Consider the following 15,623-nt stretch of genomic DNA (forward strand, 5'->3'; position numbering starts at 1 on the left):
CTTCCATGAAAATTATCAATAAAAGAATCGGAACGTCTAAATAAGCGTAAATTCCATTACCTTTCAATTTTGATGTTTTATCTTAACTCGCACTAATGTCCACCCACGAAATGTTGAAAAAAAATAAAGAGATTTTAGATAATTTTGTAGAGACCATTGTTTATTTTTAATTACCGATTACAGGTTTATAACTAATCAGATAAATATAAATAAGATTTGAGATATCGTTATATTTTGAATAGTAGACCAAATGAAATATCCTGAGGTAATGACCTTCTGAGGGACTGATCTACCAGCATTGATATTGATATCAAAATATACGACCTGGGAAAAACATAAATCTAATAAGAACGTACATTAAAAAAAACAGGAAAATGCAATCATTTCATAAAAAAGGAATTAATTATACATGGTGAAAATAAATGCAATACATGAAAAATAGAAAGAAAGAAAAAAATACATTGAAAAAAAGTTTGATACATTTTCAACCGGATTTATTTGTCACATATGATACTTGGCGCGATTCCTATTGAATAAATAAATCATTAAATAATCATTTTAGTATCATCTGTTGTTCAAAATGTCCATCATAGTTAAAACGTACAAAGCTCAATTTAGGTTCTGCGATTTTTTTTTCCAATTAATTTTAATGACGAAGCTTATGATATTGAAGTCAGTTTCTGTGATAGAGAGATAAGAACACCAGAAAGTCCATTCAGAAGCACTATGGTGCTGAGGACAAGCATATTTCTGTCACTTTCACATGACATAATGTTAAGACGCATGCGTTGTCCCAGGTGTTAAGGACAATTGCTACCTGTACAGTTTCCTTTCATCTGTTCAACTCGACACTCGACAGCTAGTCTATTTATGAATCAAGCTGGAAAATATTGTTATTGGAAGTAAAAATGATTTAAGTAAATAAGGCTATAGAATTTGCTAAGCAAACAAAAAAGACAAAACGCAAGTAACGCACTGTTCTAAACAACTGAAATAGTACCAGAGTACACAAGGGAAACTTCAAAATATTTGTTCATGCCTTAAAATTCTATAAAAATGTTTGAGTCTGTTTTCTGTTTATATTCAATTTAATTGTATTTTACACTATGGAAATCCGAACACCTGTCTAAACCGTACAAATGATGTCCCGTTTACACAGATTTCACAGTAGATCTTCAACTTTAATATTCCGACCAAACAAGAAATTCTGGAGCATATGATATAAATTTGCAAGGTATCAAAATGGAGTCTCGAAGCCTCTTATGTAAATCGTAATTGAAAGAGGTGTCACTTCGTTGTTTTGCTCAATGGATAAAATATTTTATTATATATCTAGCAGTGATTTACTAAATATTCCCAGTGTAAAAACAATCGATATTTCACACTGTTTAATACACTCAGTAATTTCACTCTCGGGATTTCTCCCGCCAAACAAATTCAATCCGCCGTTCACAAAATATGAAATTTATATGGAAAATAGTAACGAATAATGGAGAAAATTTATAAATAAAATAAAAAGGATAATCAATTGGTTATAGCTAAGAAGCAAAATATGATCACTCGTGCCAAGAATTCAGTAAGATTTAACTCGCGGCCGGAACTCTTTCTAATTAATTATCCTATTAATATCTAGACCATGTGAAAAATGTCCCAGTTTCGTCAATAGTAAAATATTGAACTTATCTTTGATTTGTTTTTTTTTAAGTATGAATATAACTGCCATAACATATTGATTTAAAAATATATCAGTTTGATTCAAACTTAACAGTTCTGATAGTAAATGAACTTACATGGTAAACTTCAAGTATATCTAAGTCTTATGCTATTCGTGTTTCGCTCAAAACGTGTAACTGTTTAAGTCACCCTTCCTGATATTTACCACGGCACAGCAACTGCGGATTTTATAACATGGAGAGACATGCGTGACATATCAGCCCCCCCCCCCCCCCAAATAAACTACATGTTAATATGTTAAGTTTGCTGATTAAGGGAAAGTCACGTCTTTTTTTTATATTTTAGTATGGAGTCCGAGTTGCTGTTACTATTTCATTTAATTTCTGTTTTTTTCCTTTCATGTCTCTTGTAAGTTGTTTTCTCTCAGCCGTCTTTGAGGAATAACGTGTGAGTCTTGATATTACTAGATTATTCAATATTTTTTCAACGAGAGGGAGTTTCTCATTCTTATCTCGTCGAGCGGCTTTGTCGAGAGACGAGATGAGCACGAGAAACTCCCGCGAGTTGAAAAAATTATTTAATAATCTGTTTATCGCTGTTTTGCTGAATTGTAATCAGTTTTCCTGACCTAAATATGTAAGTTTTATAAGCGCTGCAAAATTTCCTTTGGGGACTATTTTTCGGCGACGTGCTACGCGACGTCACGTATGTTGTGCAGCTGTGATACACATTATTCGAAAAAAAATTGGTTATCTATGACGGTCGCGTTTGAAATTTGTGGAATAATTTTGAGATTTATTCATTCTAATCGGGTAATTTACTGTATTTAATCATTTCCCATTGTAGACTAGAAAATATTGTCACAAATTAGCCATTATTTCACACGCAGTAAACAAACCGACGGTTATTTGGGTCGTCCAATATCCCTACGCTGTTGCTTGTATGTCACGTGAGGACATAGAAACTAGTGCTAATTTTGATTCTCACTCGACTGGCGTGAGATTGAAAATTATCGTATACAAAGATCAAAGGGATTTTAAACATAATAGGGATAAATTTTATTACCAATATCTCCTTGCATGATTCCAGGCGTCGATTTCACAAAGTGTGGAATTTATCGTAAATTATGTCGTCACAATGTTATTTTAGGTTGTGACGTCATTACCGACGATCAACTGTACACTTACGACTGTGCCAAATAGGATATCGACACATAAAACGAGACTTAAAAATGCTTTTTGTAGGTTAGAACAAAGAGACTGAAATATACCCTTGTATCTTTTCTGTCTACTCCTGCAAATAACAGATTGAATCATGTTCCTACATTTTCTGTTTTGATTGAGGTATTGACATGATACAATAGCAGAAAGACATCTTTTTCCTTTTGGTCTCCTTTAATTCTGGTATTTTTTTTGTTATGAAAAAAAATATAGATAATGAACCATTTAGTCAAAACACATAGTTTTCTTCAATAGTTTGTATTTTTAAGAAGGGAAAACCTGCATCATAGTGTCACAATAAAATAAATTAGTCTTAAGTGTCAGTCCCTGTAAGAATCAGGCAGAAACATGGTATGAAAAAAAAACAAAAAAAACCCCACCATTTTGAGAGTTTACCCTTAGAATCAAGAAAAAAGACAAGATTTTCCATATCATTTTGGTAAGAGAAGTTACAATTTTCTTGAAATACACTGAAAATGAACATTTCAAAGGCAGATAACTCAAACTGAAAATTTTCTGAGCAAATCCCGTCTTGTAGAGATCAAATAATGGTTTTTTCACATGCCTGTTTCTGATTCCCCCCCCCATTTTGACTGATTTTAACCTAAGCATAAATTTAATGACTATCAAAACCCTATTTAATTTAAATGTCAAAAGTCAAGGCCACAATATTTTTTCCTCAGCTCTATTTATTTCTGGAAATAAATTAATTGTATGGTTGAGGATCAAAACTTTTTATCTAAGTTTTTAAAAGTTCATATGCCAAGTTATCTGAATAAAAAACAAAACAAAACAATTTCAGGATAACATAATAAATTTATTTTGCAGTACAGGTGACTACACTGCTATAATACAAGCCTAATATATACACAATCCTGTTATCCAACCAATCAGCTGTCAAATCTAAAAATAACACATCTAAATATAGAGCCAAAAACTCCATTTGTTCTTATATTTTTGCAATGCAAATTTTTTTAAAATTTTAAATCTAATCCATAAAATCAATTGTAATATTTTTTTTCTTTATGACATCATTCATAAATTATGAAAAATTTTTGAATTTTTTTAATTCAAAACCTTCCAAAATTTTACAGGAGCACTGTGATAACACACTTTTGTTCAGCATGAAGTGCAAAAGACCTTTCTCCTCTCAATAATGATTTCATTTATACATCTACTTATGAATCTAATAATAAAACAAAGAAGTCAAATCTAAAACTAGGAAAGTTAGTTAAGAAAAAAAAGACAGAAAAAAAGGAGGTTAATGGTAAAATTTGTGGAAGATGTAGAAAGAAAACAGAACAATTGGGTGACTGAAGTAGAACATCTATTTAGAACAACTATTCTTAAACACAGTACATGTACATGCTAAGCAACTACTATAGTTTGATATGATTAAACATGAAAAACCTGACCTTGAAACACACATGGAATATAAAAACACCAGTGCTAACAATGTTTTTTTTTTGTAAAATGTTGCTGTAATTACAGAACCATTAAAAAACCTTTAAGTACCATTCTGTTTAAGAATCAGGCAATGGGTGGCACATTATTTTCCCCAATTTAGTCATTTTTGCTTAAAAAATATTCAGTACATCCAGAAAACAACCAAAAAAGCTTTTTAAGTTTATCCTGAAGCATCTGTGACCTAGATATTTTTTGACTGCTTGCAGAGAAAGAGTGTGGGGAAATTTTCCCACCATTTTTCCATAGTGCATTTCAACTGCATTTGACCTATCAATATCTTAAAAAGGCAAATTTTACAAACACTTTTATGGTTATTTCTGGTAGTTATCAGGTATCATTAATTGGTTAATGCAATAAAATGTCTGTGTTTTTTCCTTTATGTGCCACACCTTATTAACATTTTGCCCCATTCTTAGACGGAGAAGTGCTTAAGACCTGAAACTATGTACATGTATACAAAAAATGAAAGGGTTTCATTCTCATAAAAAAAATTACTGGATAAATTTTGTGTGTATTGGAAGTGTCAAAGGGGAAATATGACTAATAAAAACAATTTCATGACCTACAGCTATGTTAAAAAAAAACATCAATAAAACATTTAATATGGTTTAAAACAGGATAACACTTTATTTTTTTGTCATATAGAACACACAAAAAAAGTTTAAATACAAAGCTAAAACAACCTTTCAAAATTCTCTACAGCAGATTGGATTTTTTAAACTACACTTGAAAGAAATACTGACAGAAATTAAATCTAAAATGGATTTTCCTTACAATTCATTTAATGCCACACAAACACATTTTTCCGTAGTACATTGGAATACATATCTCACAAACTATCAAATGCCGCTGTGAAATAATTGGGAAATGGCCAATACTGAAAAAGGGCTGAATTACAACAAATTCTACACTTCATATAATCACTATATGGATGGTAAAAATTAAATGTTTCTTTAATCATGTTAAATAGACTAGAATCAGCCAAACTGGACAATGTTGACACACACACAAACCTGAACACTTCAAAAAACTTAAAATTTACCTTTACAGTTCAAATGTTCAGATGTACAATTATAATTTTACTTAACACTATTAAATTTTCTTTTTAATCATAATAAAATTACCTTTGCATTATACACTACCTCAAGTGAGCCCTTTTGTTCGTGTCATAATTACATTTGACTATCTAAAAGTAAGCACTCATGGCACAATAGAGCAGAAAAAAAAATCAGTTTTAAGAGAGATAAAATAATCCCCTTAAAAGCAAGCTTCAATTACGAAAACTTCGAATGATAACAATTTGCATAAATTTTGCAATAATACATGACATCTATATCTGATTATTATTTTATCATCTATCCTATAATATTGTCATATATATTTTTAAATGTCAACAAACACATAAAAAATACAAGAGCCAACACATAACCATTCAAAATATTCCAATTGTGAGATTGTCACCACCCAAAATGTTGTCTTCAGACTATGTAATCAAGTATATATAAATCACCATGAAGATATCCAATCATAAAGCAGACTACTGTTTCCATGGTGACCAATGAGATCACGAAAGAGGACATCTCATGTATTTTGATTTATCATATTTTGAAGTATTGAGAAAATCATTGCACAAATAATTCAGTGATCCCATCTTTTTAAGCAGTTAGAATCTACATCCTCTATACAAATTAATTTAAACAAATTTACATTTTTTCTCAACCTAGCAAATTATTTAATGAGAATATACACATTTCACAGGGAGAAAACTATAATAAAAAACAAATATCAAGAAAATGCTTTCTAAAATGCTACTTTAAATAAATAAAATATTTGTCAAATCCACAATAATTATTCCATAAGTGTATCAATCACACAGTAAGATTTGAAAAGCTATGTGTGCACTCTACAGGATAAATATATAATTTGTCCAATAAAGACAATTCTTCACGAAATTATGTCACATCTTTTCCTCCCTGTTCAACTCAAAGCACCTAAATAAAAATATGCAAATTGCTATAACGAGCTATTAAAATATCTGAATTGGACAAACAGACAATATACACAAAATAACATGATAAAGCCTTAACAAGGGAGGTAAGTCAAATTTGAAAAAATAGGTTTTAGCTAAATAGGAGATGTCAGCGGATTATTTCTTCACAGTTTCCACATAATTAGATGGGAGCATTCCACGTCGTCCAGTGGCCTCCACTGTTCCTTCCATCCAACCAGCATCAATTGGTTGACAGAAAATAATGAAATCACCCTCATTAAAACTGACTTCATCATCATCAGCAGCAACATAGTCGTAGGCTGCACGACACACCATCTGCGAAAAGAAAGATCTCATTTTAGCAATGCATGCAAATGCATATAATAAAACTTGTTGAGGTTAGATTCAAAACATCTGTACATTTGTAAGCTCCAGCCAACACTCACTTCACTAAAGGAAACATCAAATACAAAATGATGTCTGAATACCCAAATGAAAAGAAGTGCATTAAAATGTGCACAAAATAAAAAAGCTATTGTAAAAAGGCACTAAAATATATTACTATGTATGACTAAAAATTTTACTAATTAGAAAATATTAAGGCAAAATAAAGTATTCCAATTCTAATAAAACAATAAGACTAACTCAATCTAAGCATTGTTTTGCAAATTTCAATCGTCATTATGAATTATAAATCAAATGAAGAAGAAATATGCCCTCAAGTTAATCTTAGGGATCAAGTCTATCATTTTCATTAGAAAAAAGAAAATATTTCTCACTTCTCAAAGTACAAGTCTAGTAACCAAATTTCTACATTTACATTTATCATTAGTTCTTTCGTCATCCAAATAAAATATAGGTATTCATGTTTGCCCAAAACTTTTTTAACTCATAATGAAACCTACCCACAACAAAAACCTGTGAGATACAGCTTAAACCAAAGCAATGGAATTAAATTACAAGACTAGCGAAATATGAATAAGGAAACTGAAGGAAATGCGGTAATAAAGCAATATGAGGTTGGTTTGTTGGAGGATACATTGTGCACCTCAGCATCGGTGACAGGATTACTTACACCTTTCCCAGTAGTATCATAACCATAGCTTAAATCATCATCATTCTTGTCCTGTAATGGGTTATAATGTAAGTCTGGGACTAAATACAGAAAAAACGGCAACATATGAAAACATATGCTTAGGACTGACATGGAAGTATATGTCTTTGTTCTTATAAAATTCAAAGGAAACACTAACGTTGTCCAAAATTATATGAAAACAATACACTTTCAAAAAGTCACATGGAAGACAAATAATTACCACAGGATTTTCATTTGCCTGTTTTTCATGAATTAAGAGAATGTCCATGGAAGACCCAGGTCGTGGTTGACATGAGCCAAATTTTGTTTAAAAAGATAATTCATCCATTAGAGAGATCACAAACCCATGTTTTCTAAAAAATAAATGTTGGTTTGTAATTTACTGAAATAATAAGAATGAAATAAAGTACATACAAGGCACTAAAAACTTTGAAATAAATGGAAATAAACTCTTTGATCTGCTAGGGTACTTTGAACGTATATAGCCATCCACTTTCAATACAAAAAAATCTTCTTTTTTTTTCTGTAATCACACATTGCATTGGAGCAAAAAAAAAAATGGTGTGATAAAATATACCATGAGCCGCCCTGGTCACAAGGTCTGCCTGGTTTTCGTTCAACTTAATCATTTGCCCATAACATATGAAAAACATATGCTGCATTTTTTTCCTGTGTATTTCAAATCTTTCATCCATGCTTATCTAAGAACGGGTCAACTTATTAATAAGTCAATAGCTTACATATTTTTTTTTTTTTATTACTAATTCAGTATTCGGTCCCTAAGCTGACTTTATTGTCACTGGTGGTTGAACACTGTCTTTCAAATTTAAATAGCAGTCAATTACCAACAATATGATACAATCACCATAAATGACAGCTATACGAACTTGAAATACCCATTGTATGTTTTTTTCTTTCTTTTTTTTTTTTTTTAAACTTTTATATCACATGTGCCTAGAATATGTCCATTCATTTTTAACATGAATATGTATACTTAAATTAAATTTACTTGCATTCTGTATGTTTTGATCTTCATGTACAAGTGAATCGAAGGATGATTTTAAAAACTCAGTTAAACTTCATGTATCTGGGCACAAAGAAATTGTTGAAAACATGCCCCTTACTTTTAAAAGAAGTAAACTGTAATAGACTTATTAAAACTATGGTAAAAAAGTAATTATTATTCAATTTATAATCCATCTGGATCATGAAAACTAATTCGTTCCACATGTCTTCCTTTCCTCTTTCTTTTACCCTGGATTTGACTTTTTTTATGAGCAACTCAGTAGGTGTTTCTAGAAAAGCTAGAATCTTGGTTCCCTTGATTACTCTTCTACATGTGATGGGCAATGAGGATAGAATTAGTGTCTTCACTTGTAGCAAAATGCAAAGTTCATGGAATTTTTTTTTCATTTGGAACATTTCTAAAATTTGTCACAAAATATGTGATCTATACTTATGAAAAAAAAGCAAAGTGTTCACTCTTTCAAAATACAAATATGCACAGAGAATAAATTAAAAAATGGACCAAAAACGAAAATGTTAGGTTGTTTTATCAGAAGAGAGCAAAGTTAATGATTATTTACTCATCAACATTTCAATACATGGAAATCAAGGATTTATCACTGCTATTCCATTGATCATGTCAGAAAATAGAGTTTGGTCTCATCATCAATTGAAGTCTTCCAGTCATAACCAACTAAAAGTCTGAAGGATTTAACACTTACTCCTTTTCCAGCAAACCTGTCAGCTTCCTGGGGTGGAGGAGCATACTGCTGAGGAGGGGGTGGTTGGTTTCTTTGTTGCTGATTTTGTGCTGAAATAACAGAATTTAAGGTCACAACAGTTCAGCTGGCAATGATCATATCTAGGATTTTTGTAGTATATTACAATTTGATGACTGTTTGTGTACAAAACTGAAGAAAATTGTTTTTTTTATTATAGATAATTACAGTAAGCATTGTTGGTAGCACAATCAATTTCTATCCAATCAAATGGTAAAACCTTGTAAATATTTCATATGAAACTGTTAAAATGAACCTTTCCTTACCAGAATTCTGGTCTTATCAGAATTGGCCCTAAAATGCAAAATAATGACAAAAAAAAGATAGGGAGACATTGGTCAATGGCTCATTTTTTTAACAAAAATAATGATTACTCATTTAATTGACCAATAGTAGTATCTGAAATTTCCCATTTAATGTCACAAGAATGGGTCATTGATCAAATATGAGAAAATTCAAGAGTACACAAACGACAGAAATAAATTACCTAGGACCAACCCACTAAAACGTGTTGGTTTCCCCATAGACAGGAAAATATCTAAGTAATAAACTGTCCAACGTAAATTAATCATAATTTACCATTAAACTGTCCAGCTACTGAACCCCATCGATCATTCATTGGATCATAATCCGAAATAGAACCTACTCTTCTCTGGGAAGATGGATTATCCACTGAAATTATAGATTAAAACTAGGTTAAACAGGAAAGACAAAGCAAATAACACAAGACCAGCATCTTAAACAATAACAGAACAACATCAAAAATTAAAAGGTTTGTGTGTTATCACAATATAACATGCATACAAGTATTTACTTTTTTTATTAATATGATCTTTTAGTCCAACTTTTACTTCTTTGTTTGTATATATTATTTGTTTACATTAGTTACACCATTACTATAAAATAAAATGAAGAATGATACATCAGGACGACTTAAATGTATTTCTAATTCACTTATTCAAACCTTTGAAATTTAGTTTGAGAAATGTGTATGAAAATATTTACTATTCAGTTGACATGAAATAATGATTTACTGTTTTTTTTTCCAGATAATTCATTTAAACATACAGAAATCAATCAATAAAATATCATTCAAAAGAAAAAAATTGGAAAAAGTTAAGATTTAATTTGTACCTTGACCAGGATGAAATGAAAGATATATTTAATCAGTGTGCAAATATTAAAGCCAAAACAGTATTTCAGTGAGTTGCTATGTAAAAACACACAAAATGGGTGATTAAAATGATTACTGGGTATACAATGTACCTTAATAAGGCTAATTTGAAAATCCAATACACTGACTACAAACAATTTTCTTCTATAAATTTTGAAAAAAAATTATTCTGCTGATTTAGGTTATAATTAACAGCTAAATTTTATACATGTACATTGAAAGCATAAGATACAAGAAAATAAAGGGGACTACAAAGATTTCTATACATTTAAGGGCATGCAAAAGAAAAAGAAAGAAATATTCTAACCAAAATAAGTAAAGGAAAGATCGTATATTATCGCAGAAGAAAATTTATACTACCAAAGAAAAACAAAGCCACAGATGATAATGATGACGAAATGAAAATGAAACCCTTTTAATTTTAAAATTAAATGAAGCCATAATTTGTAATTGCTGCACATCAATACAAAATACCAGTTTAAAAAATAGTTATGATAATGATGATAAATTAGCACAATTTACAGCGAAAATACACTTTTAGTTGTTGAATTTTAAAATTCAATTTTTGTGGAAGAACAAACCGTATCAGTCAAACTTTAAACAGCTCAGAATTCTTCGACACTAGAACAAGCCAACAAGTTAGTCAAGTAAAAGGATTCATTTACAACAGGTAAAGTATCCCAATATTCTTGCTTCAACATCAAACTCAATGATAGTGATTATGTGTTTCAGCACAGGGATACCAATTTTATACCTATCTATCTTATCCCAGTGGATCTGTATGCCAAAGGAGTGTCAAACCATGAATATAAGCTGAAGTGTAGACATTCAGAAAAATCCGTCCGTTTCTTAAAATGTTCTAAATAATTCATTTGGCTATTCTACTATGCATACAAACATTTTGGATAGAATCTCCCTTATACAAAACAATCATTTGCCCCCTCAAACAACTTATGGTGTATTTTCACTGTAGCAAGAGAAGTAAGGCTATGAAGATGAGTAATTATCATAAGTTACCTGTACCTTCACCATCTAAAGAATTAAAGTCACCAGTTAACTATTAATTGCTATTCATTAGTACAATACAATTGTTTCAACCGAAGTTTCTTTTTTACAGCGCATATAATGATGGTGTTCAGGAAATTAAGTCGGTCTTCCCTTAATTCAGGGACAATCACCTGAAGAAGAAAACTGTACACCTGACAAGCAGATTTAAACTTTCTTTCAGACACAGATTCAAATACCGATGAATTTAATGAACAGGAGACTTATCTGAAAGATTTTATCTCCTTGTTCAATACCTATGGAGGTTGCCATTTAATTGAAGGAATCAAACTCTATCCCATGAATATCATCATTGTATGTGCTGTAACAAATGACTTAAAATCCAACAAAACTCCTTTAATAATGAACTTTTTCATTTTATGTTTCCAGAAACCTCAGTGTTTGAAAGTTTTCTGTCAAAGTTAATATCAATACAGAAAAGAAACTTGGGAATGTATTTGTTTTCCAATAAAAATAAACAGGAAGTCTCCAATGGTTATTTGGAGAATTTGTTATATAACAGAACTTTGTTGCACAAAAGTTGAATTTAGCTATTTTAGGGAATGCTGGTTGAAATGTAAAGAAACCACAATCAGTTATTTTCTTCACTTAACATTATGTTCACTAGTACACATATTGAATCACAATAAATACTTAAGGAATGACTGTTATATTTTTTCAGTCTATGAGGAGTAACCTCAATCACATTGTGCACACTAAATAACCTGCATAGTGTGTGCACTACAGGTGTTGAGGGTATTTCAAATAGACTGAAAAAATATAACAATCATTCAATTTAATTTTAGTATCAAAATTTAAGAAATAAATCAGCAAAAAGGGTTGATGACATCACAGTCACAATACAAAATTTGGTAAATGAGATGATGGACAAAATTTTTTATCCAATCAGTAAGCATGTTACTTCTGAAATTAAATCATATAATGTTATATAAAATCTTCATAAGTACACATACTTAATTTTCATTAGTATACATGCATGTACTGAGTTGTCATAATAATGTGTACTCAATCAACGTAAGTACATGTATTCTATCTTTACAAGTATATATTTTCATTCTGAGTCTTAAAAAGTATAATATTTATTGAAGACGAATATGACAACACGTCGATAAAAACATGACCGTGTAATGTACATGTATGAATTTAGTTACTAGTATAGCACTCCGCACAAATACTACACTTAGAGTATAGAATCTTCATAACTAACTGAACTCATGCATAAATCTGCAAAAAAATCTTATCAAATCTCAAAATATAAGTTCTGAAACTCATATAGAAACAATAGAACTTGAAAACAAGACGAACAGCTAGCAAATACACAGAGTGACTAATTTTCTTCAGTAAACATGCCACAAAACTTCATCAAAATCTCATTAGATTTAACTCCATACAAAGAGGATTGTTAAAATGGCCAGAGAATTACTTTCTACCTAGGACCAAAATAAGGTTGTCCTGTAATGGGAGTGACTTTTTGGTGATTTTTATAAATTAAGATGTATCCACAAGATACTGATGCTCCATGACATTTCTGAATCAGTAACATAACAAGGCTTGCATCTTGTTTTTTTCCCCAAAAGCTCAAGTTTTTGAACTATATTTTATGCCCTAAATACAAAAATCCATTAATAATCCAGTTTTAATTTTGACCCATTACTTAAGGACAACCTAAGAAAACCACTGAAATGACTAATTCAAATAATCTACCAATATTTAGAAAAGTAAGACAACCATTATAGACAATTCATGGGAGACTACTGTTTCACTCTTGTAAAGGATTTCTACTGGGAATTTCAAACCAAAGAATGTAGAACAAAATATTTAACAGGACAAAGACCCAGAACATTAGTCAATGACCTATGTAATAAAATCAGAACAAATAACAGCATTCCAATGATGTTTGTACTCACTACCATAGGCTGGGTGTTGATAGAAAGGCTGTATTCTGGCATTAAAATTTCTATCTTCTGTGATAGAGTCAAACTCACAAAATTAATTTCTACCCAAAAATAAATGAAGGTTTACTGTGAATTCGTACCACATCAAATCTTCTCATAAACATATAGAAACTCTGTCTAACATACTGTGAAACCTGTCTCAACTGAACCTCCTGGAAATTAAAGGATCAGAATTTGCGAAAACTTTTCTTCTACTGACGGACATAGGACTTACAAAAGGCAAATGTTTTGTCAATCCCACTGAAAATTTCCTGGTCCCATGTAATCAGACTCAACAAAATCTTTTTGACCACTATCAGTCATGGGACCAGCACAAGAGGTTGAAATGCTGGTCCTACCCAAATTTTACCTGTCAGGACTGGCAGGACCGGCGATTTTCACGTACTCAGAAGGATTTATTTTGTTTTGAGAGGTGATTGGATTATACAGGTTGATAGCAAGGGACTCCAGTATATGCAGGGTTTGGTTTTGACAGGTTTCACTGCATGCACTTTTCAGACTTATAAATTTCAAATTTATCTCCCTTTGAATAGCTCTACAAAATATTAACAATGAGAAGAGAAACTATGCTACATACATCTATAATAATTTCAATGTATACATAAATACATCAATTTTATACAGGTTTCTTATGATGCTTTAATTGGACCCTTCTAATCTATCCAAATAACCTTTAACCTTTGAAATTTGACCTACCTCTTCCAGTGTTAGAATCGTAGACTTGGGCGCCAGAATTTCTCTGTGAGTATGGAGTTCCTTGGTTCTGCTGCTGGTCTCTCATTGGATCATAGCTATGAATACTTCCGGGATTTGGGCGAACACGCACATCTACAAAAAGTAAATAAGGGTAAAATGAGCAACTCTTAACATCTGTAAGAGGAACTTACATATCAATGTCCTCTTTGAATGCATCTTGAACTTCAAAAGCAGTTCCTAGTCCACCTGAGATATTCATGTACAATTTAACATTCTTAACACCCTTGTTCCAAGTTAGGTTCATTAAAGGGACATAATTCATATTTAATTTATCTTATATATCTCTCCCTAGATAAAAGCTTGATTCAGATTTCAACAGTACAGTTTGAACAATAAAAGCTAATTTTGAACAATTTGCATAAATCATGAAAGTATATATATATTTTTGACCTTATTTAGTTAAAGAAAGAGTAAGACAAATAACTTAAGAGACTAAAATCAGACTTCACTGTAGGTATTAAAATAAATTTGGTGCACACCTTATACCCATGTTAGTGCCTAGAATATGAAATGTCATTAGAATCAATAGTAGATCCAGCATCAATAGCAGATCCAAAGGTCCGCCTGAAGAAAAGGGCTTAATTTGCTTATACCTCCAAAAAATGTTAAAAGTAATGGATTAAAACCCGTTTTTGGGGAAAATGTATTGCCTTTGATGATTGCAGACCACTTCAATACCTTTAAATCTACTCTGAATCTCACCATAAGGTTGTTACATCAATGTTACTTGTAGACAGTTACAATATATCAGCTATATTAATACAGACAAAAGACTATTGATGGCATATACAACTAAGTTTCTATCACTGTCAGGATAATGTGGGCAATGTGCCTAGCTTAATATAAGTGTACACATGTTGAAGAAGATAACAAAAAACATAACTAACATATGGTACTCATACAAATTTCAAAATTCCCCATTATATTTACAATGGCTGCTAGAATTCTATTTTTTTTCTATTTTATTACTTTTTTTAACATCACAAAACATATCAGTAATGACAATAATCACATCAATGCAAGTTTGTTCCGGGAAAAGAAAACTCAATGAAGGATTCACAAACCAACTAATTTTTGGGTTTCAGTATATCAATTCAATTTCACTAAAAATATTCTGCAACTAACATGTATTCCATAATGAAGGGACTTATCTGAAGTGACTTATCTTCATAATTTTCTGTTACTTGCAAATTAGAAAAAAAAATCTCTCACACAAGTCAGTTGGTTACTAGTAGTCTTTAACCTCAATGATAATACACAGATTAATTTTCACATTTGAATTATGTTTTAAAGCAAAGATATTATATCTGCAAGAACTGTCACAGCAAGACAAATAGAATCTTACAAGATATTACAGACAAGACAAAAATCAACAAAAACAAGTCCAACAGATATTACAGAAGTGGCTTTACAGAGCAAACCAAAAAAGCAGAAATTGCTGA

General features: G+C 31.0%; 1 protein-coding gene across 15 annotated transcripts in view; it reads right to left on the reverse strand.

The window, feature by feature from the left end:
* Nucleotides 1–3,690: 3,690 nt before the first annotated feature.
* Nucleotides 3,691–15,623, reverse strand: part of LOC148612778 (LIM and SH3 domain protein F42H10.3-like) — a 33,098-nt gene continuing 21,165 nt past the window's right edge. For 7 of the 15 annotated variants that reach the window (XM_088594516.1, XM_088594509.1, XM_088594510.1 and 4 more), the window contains 6 exons: nt 14,122–14,253; nt 13,378–13,434; nt 9,811–9,903; nt 9,175–9,263; nt 7,427–7,477; nt 3,691–6,687 (listed from right to left, as the gene is read on the reverse strand). In XM_088594516.1, the coding sequence (XP_088450642.1) occupies nt 6,508–6,687; nt 7,427–7,477; nt 9,175–9,263; nt 9,811–9,903; nt 13,378–13,434; nt 14,122–14,253 (602 nt within the window). In that variant the 3' untranslated portion in view covers nt 3,691–6,507. Of the gene's footprint in view, nt 6,688–7,426; nt 7,478–9,174; nt 9,264–9,810; nt 9,904–11,422; nt 11,438–13,377; nt 13,435–14,121; nt 14,254–15,623 lie in introns of all 15 variants that reach the window. The other 8 variants (XM_088594514.1, XM_088594515.1, XM_088594505.1 and 5 more) reach the window with 5 other exon arrangements.

This window comes from Perna viridis, chromosome 7 (genome assembly GCF_037379345.1).
Source record: "Perna viridis isolate PV_CMFRI_1.1 ecotype Kerala chromosome 7, ASM3737934v1, whole genome shotgun sequence".
Taxonomy (NCBI): domain Eukaryota; kingdom Metazoa; phylum Mollusca; class Bivalvia; order Mytilida; family Mytilidae; genus Perna; species Perna viridis.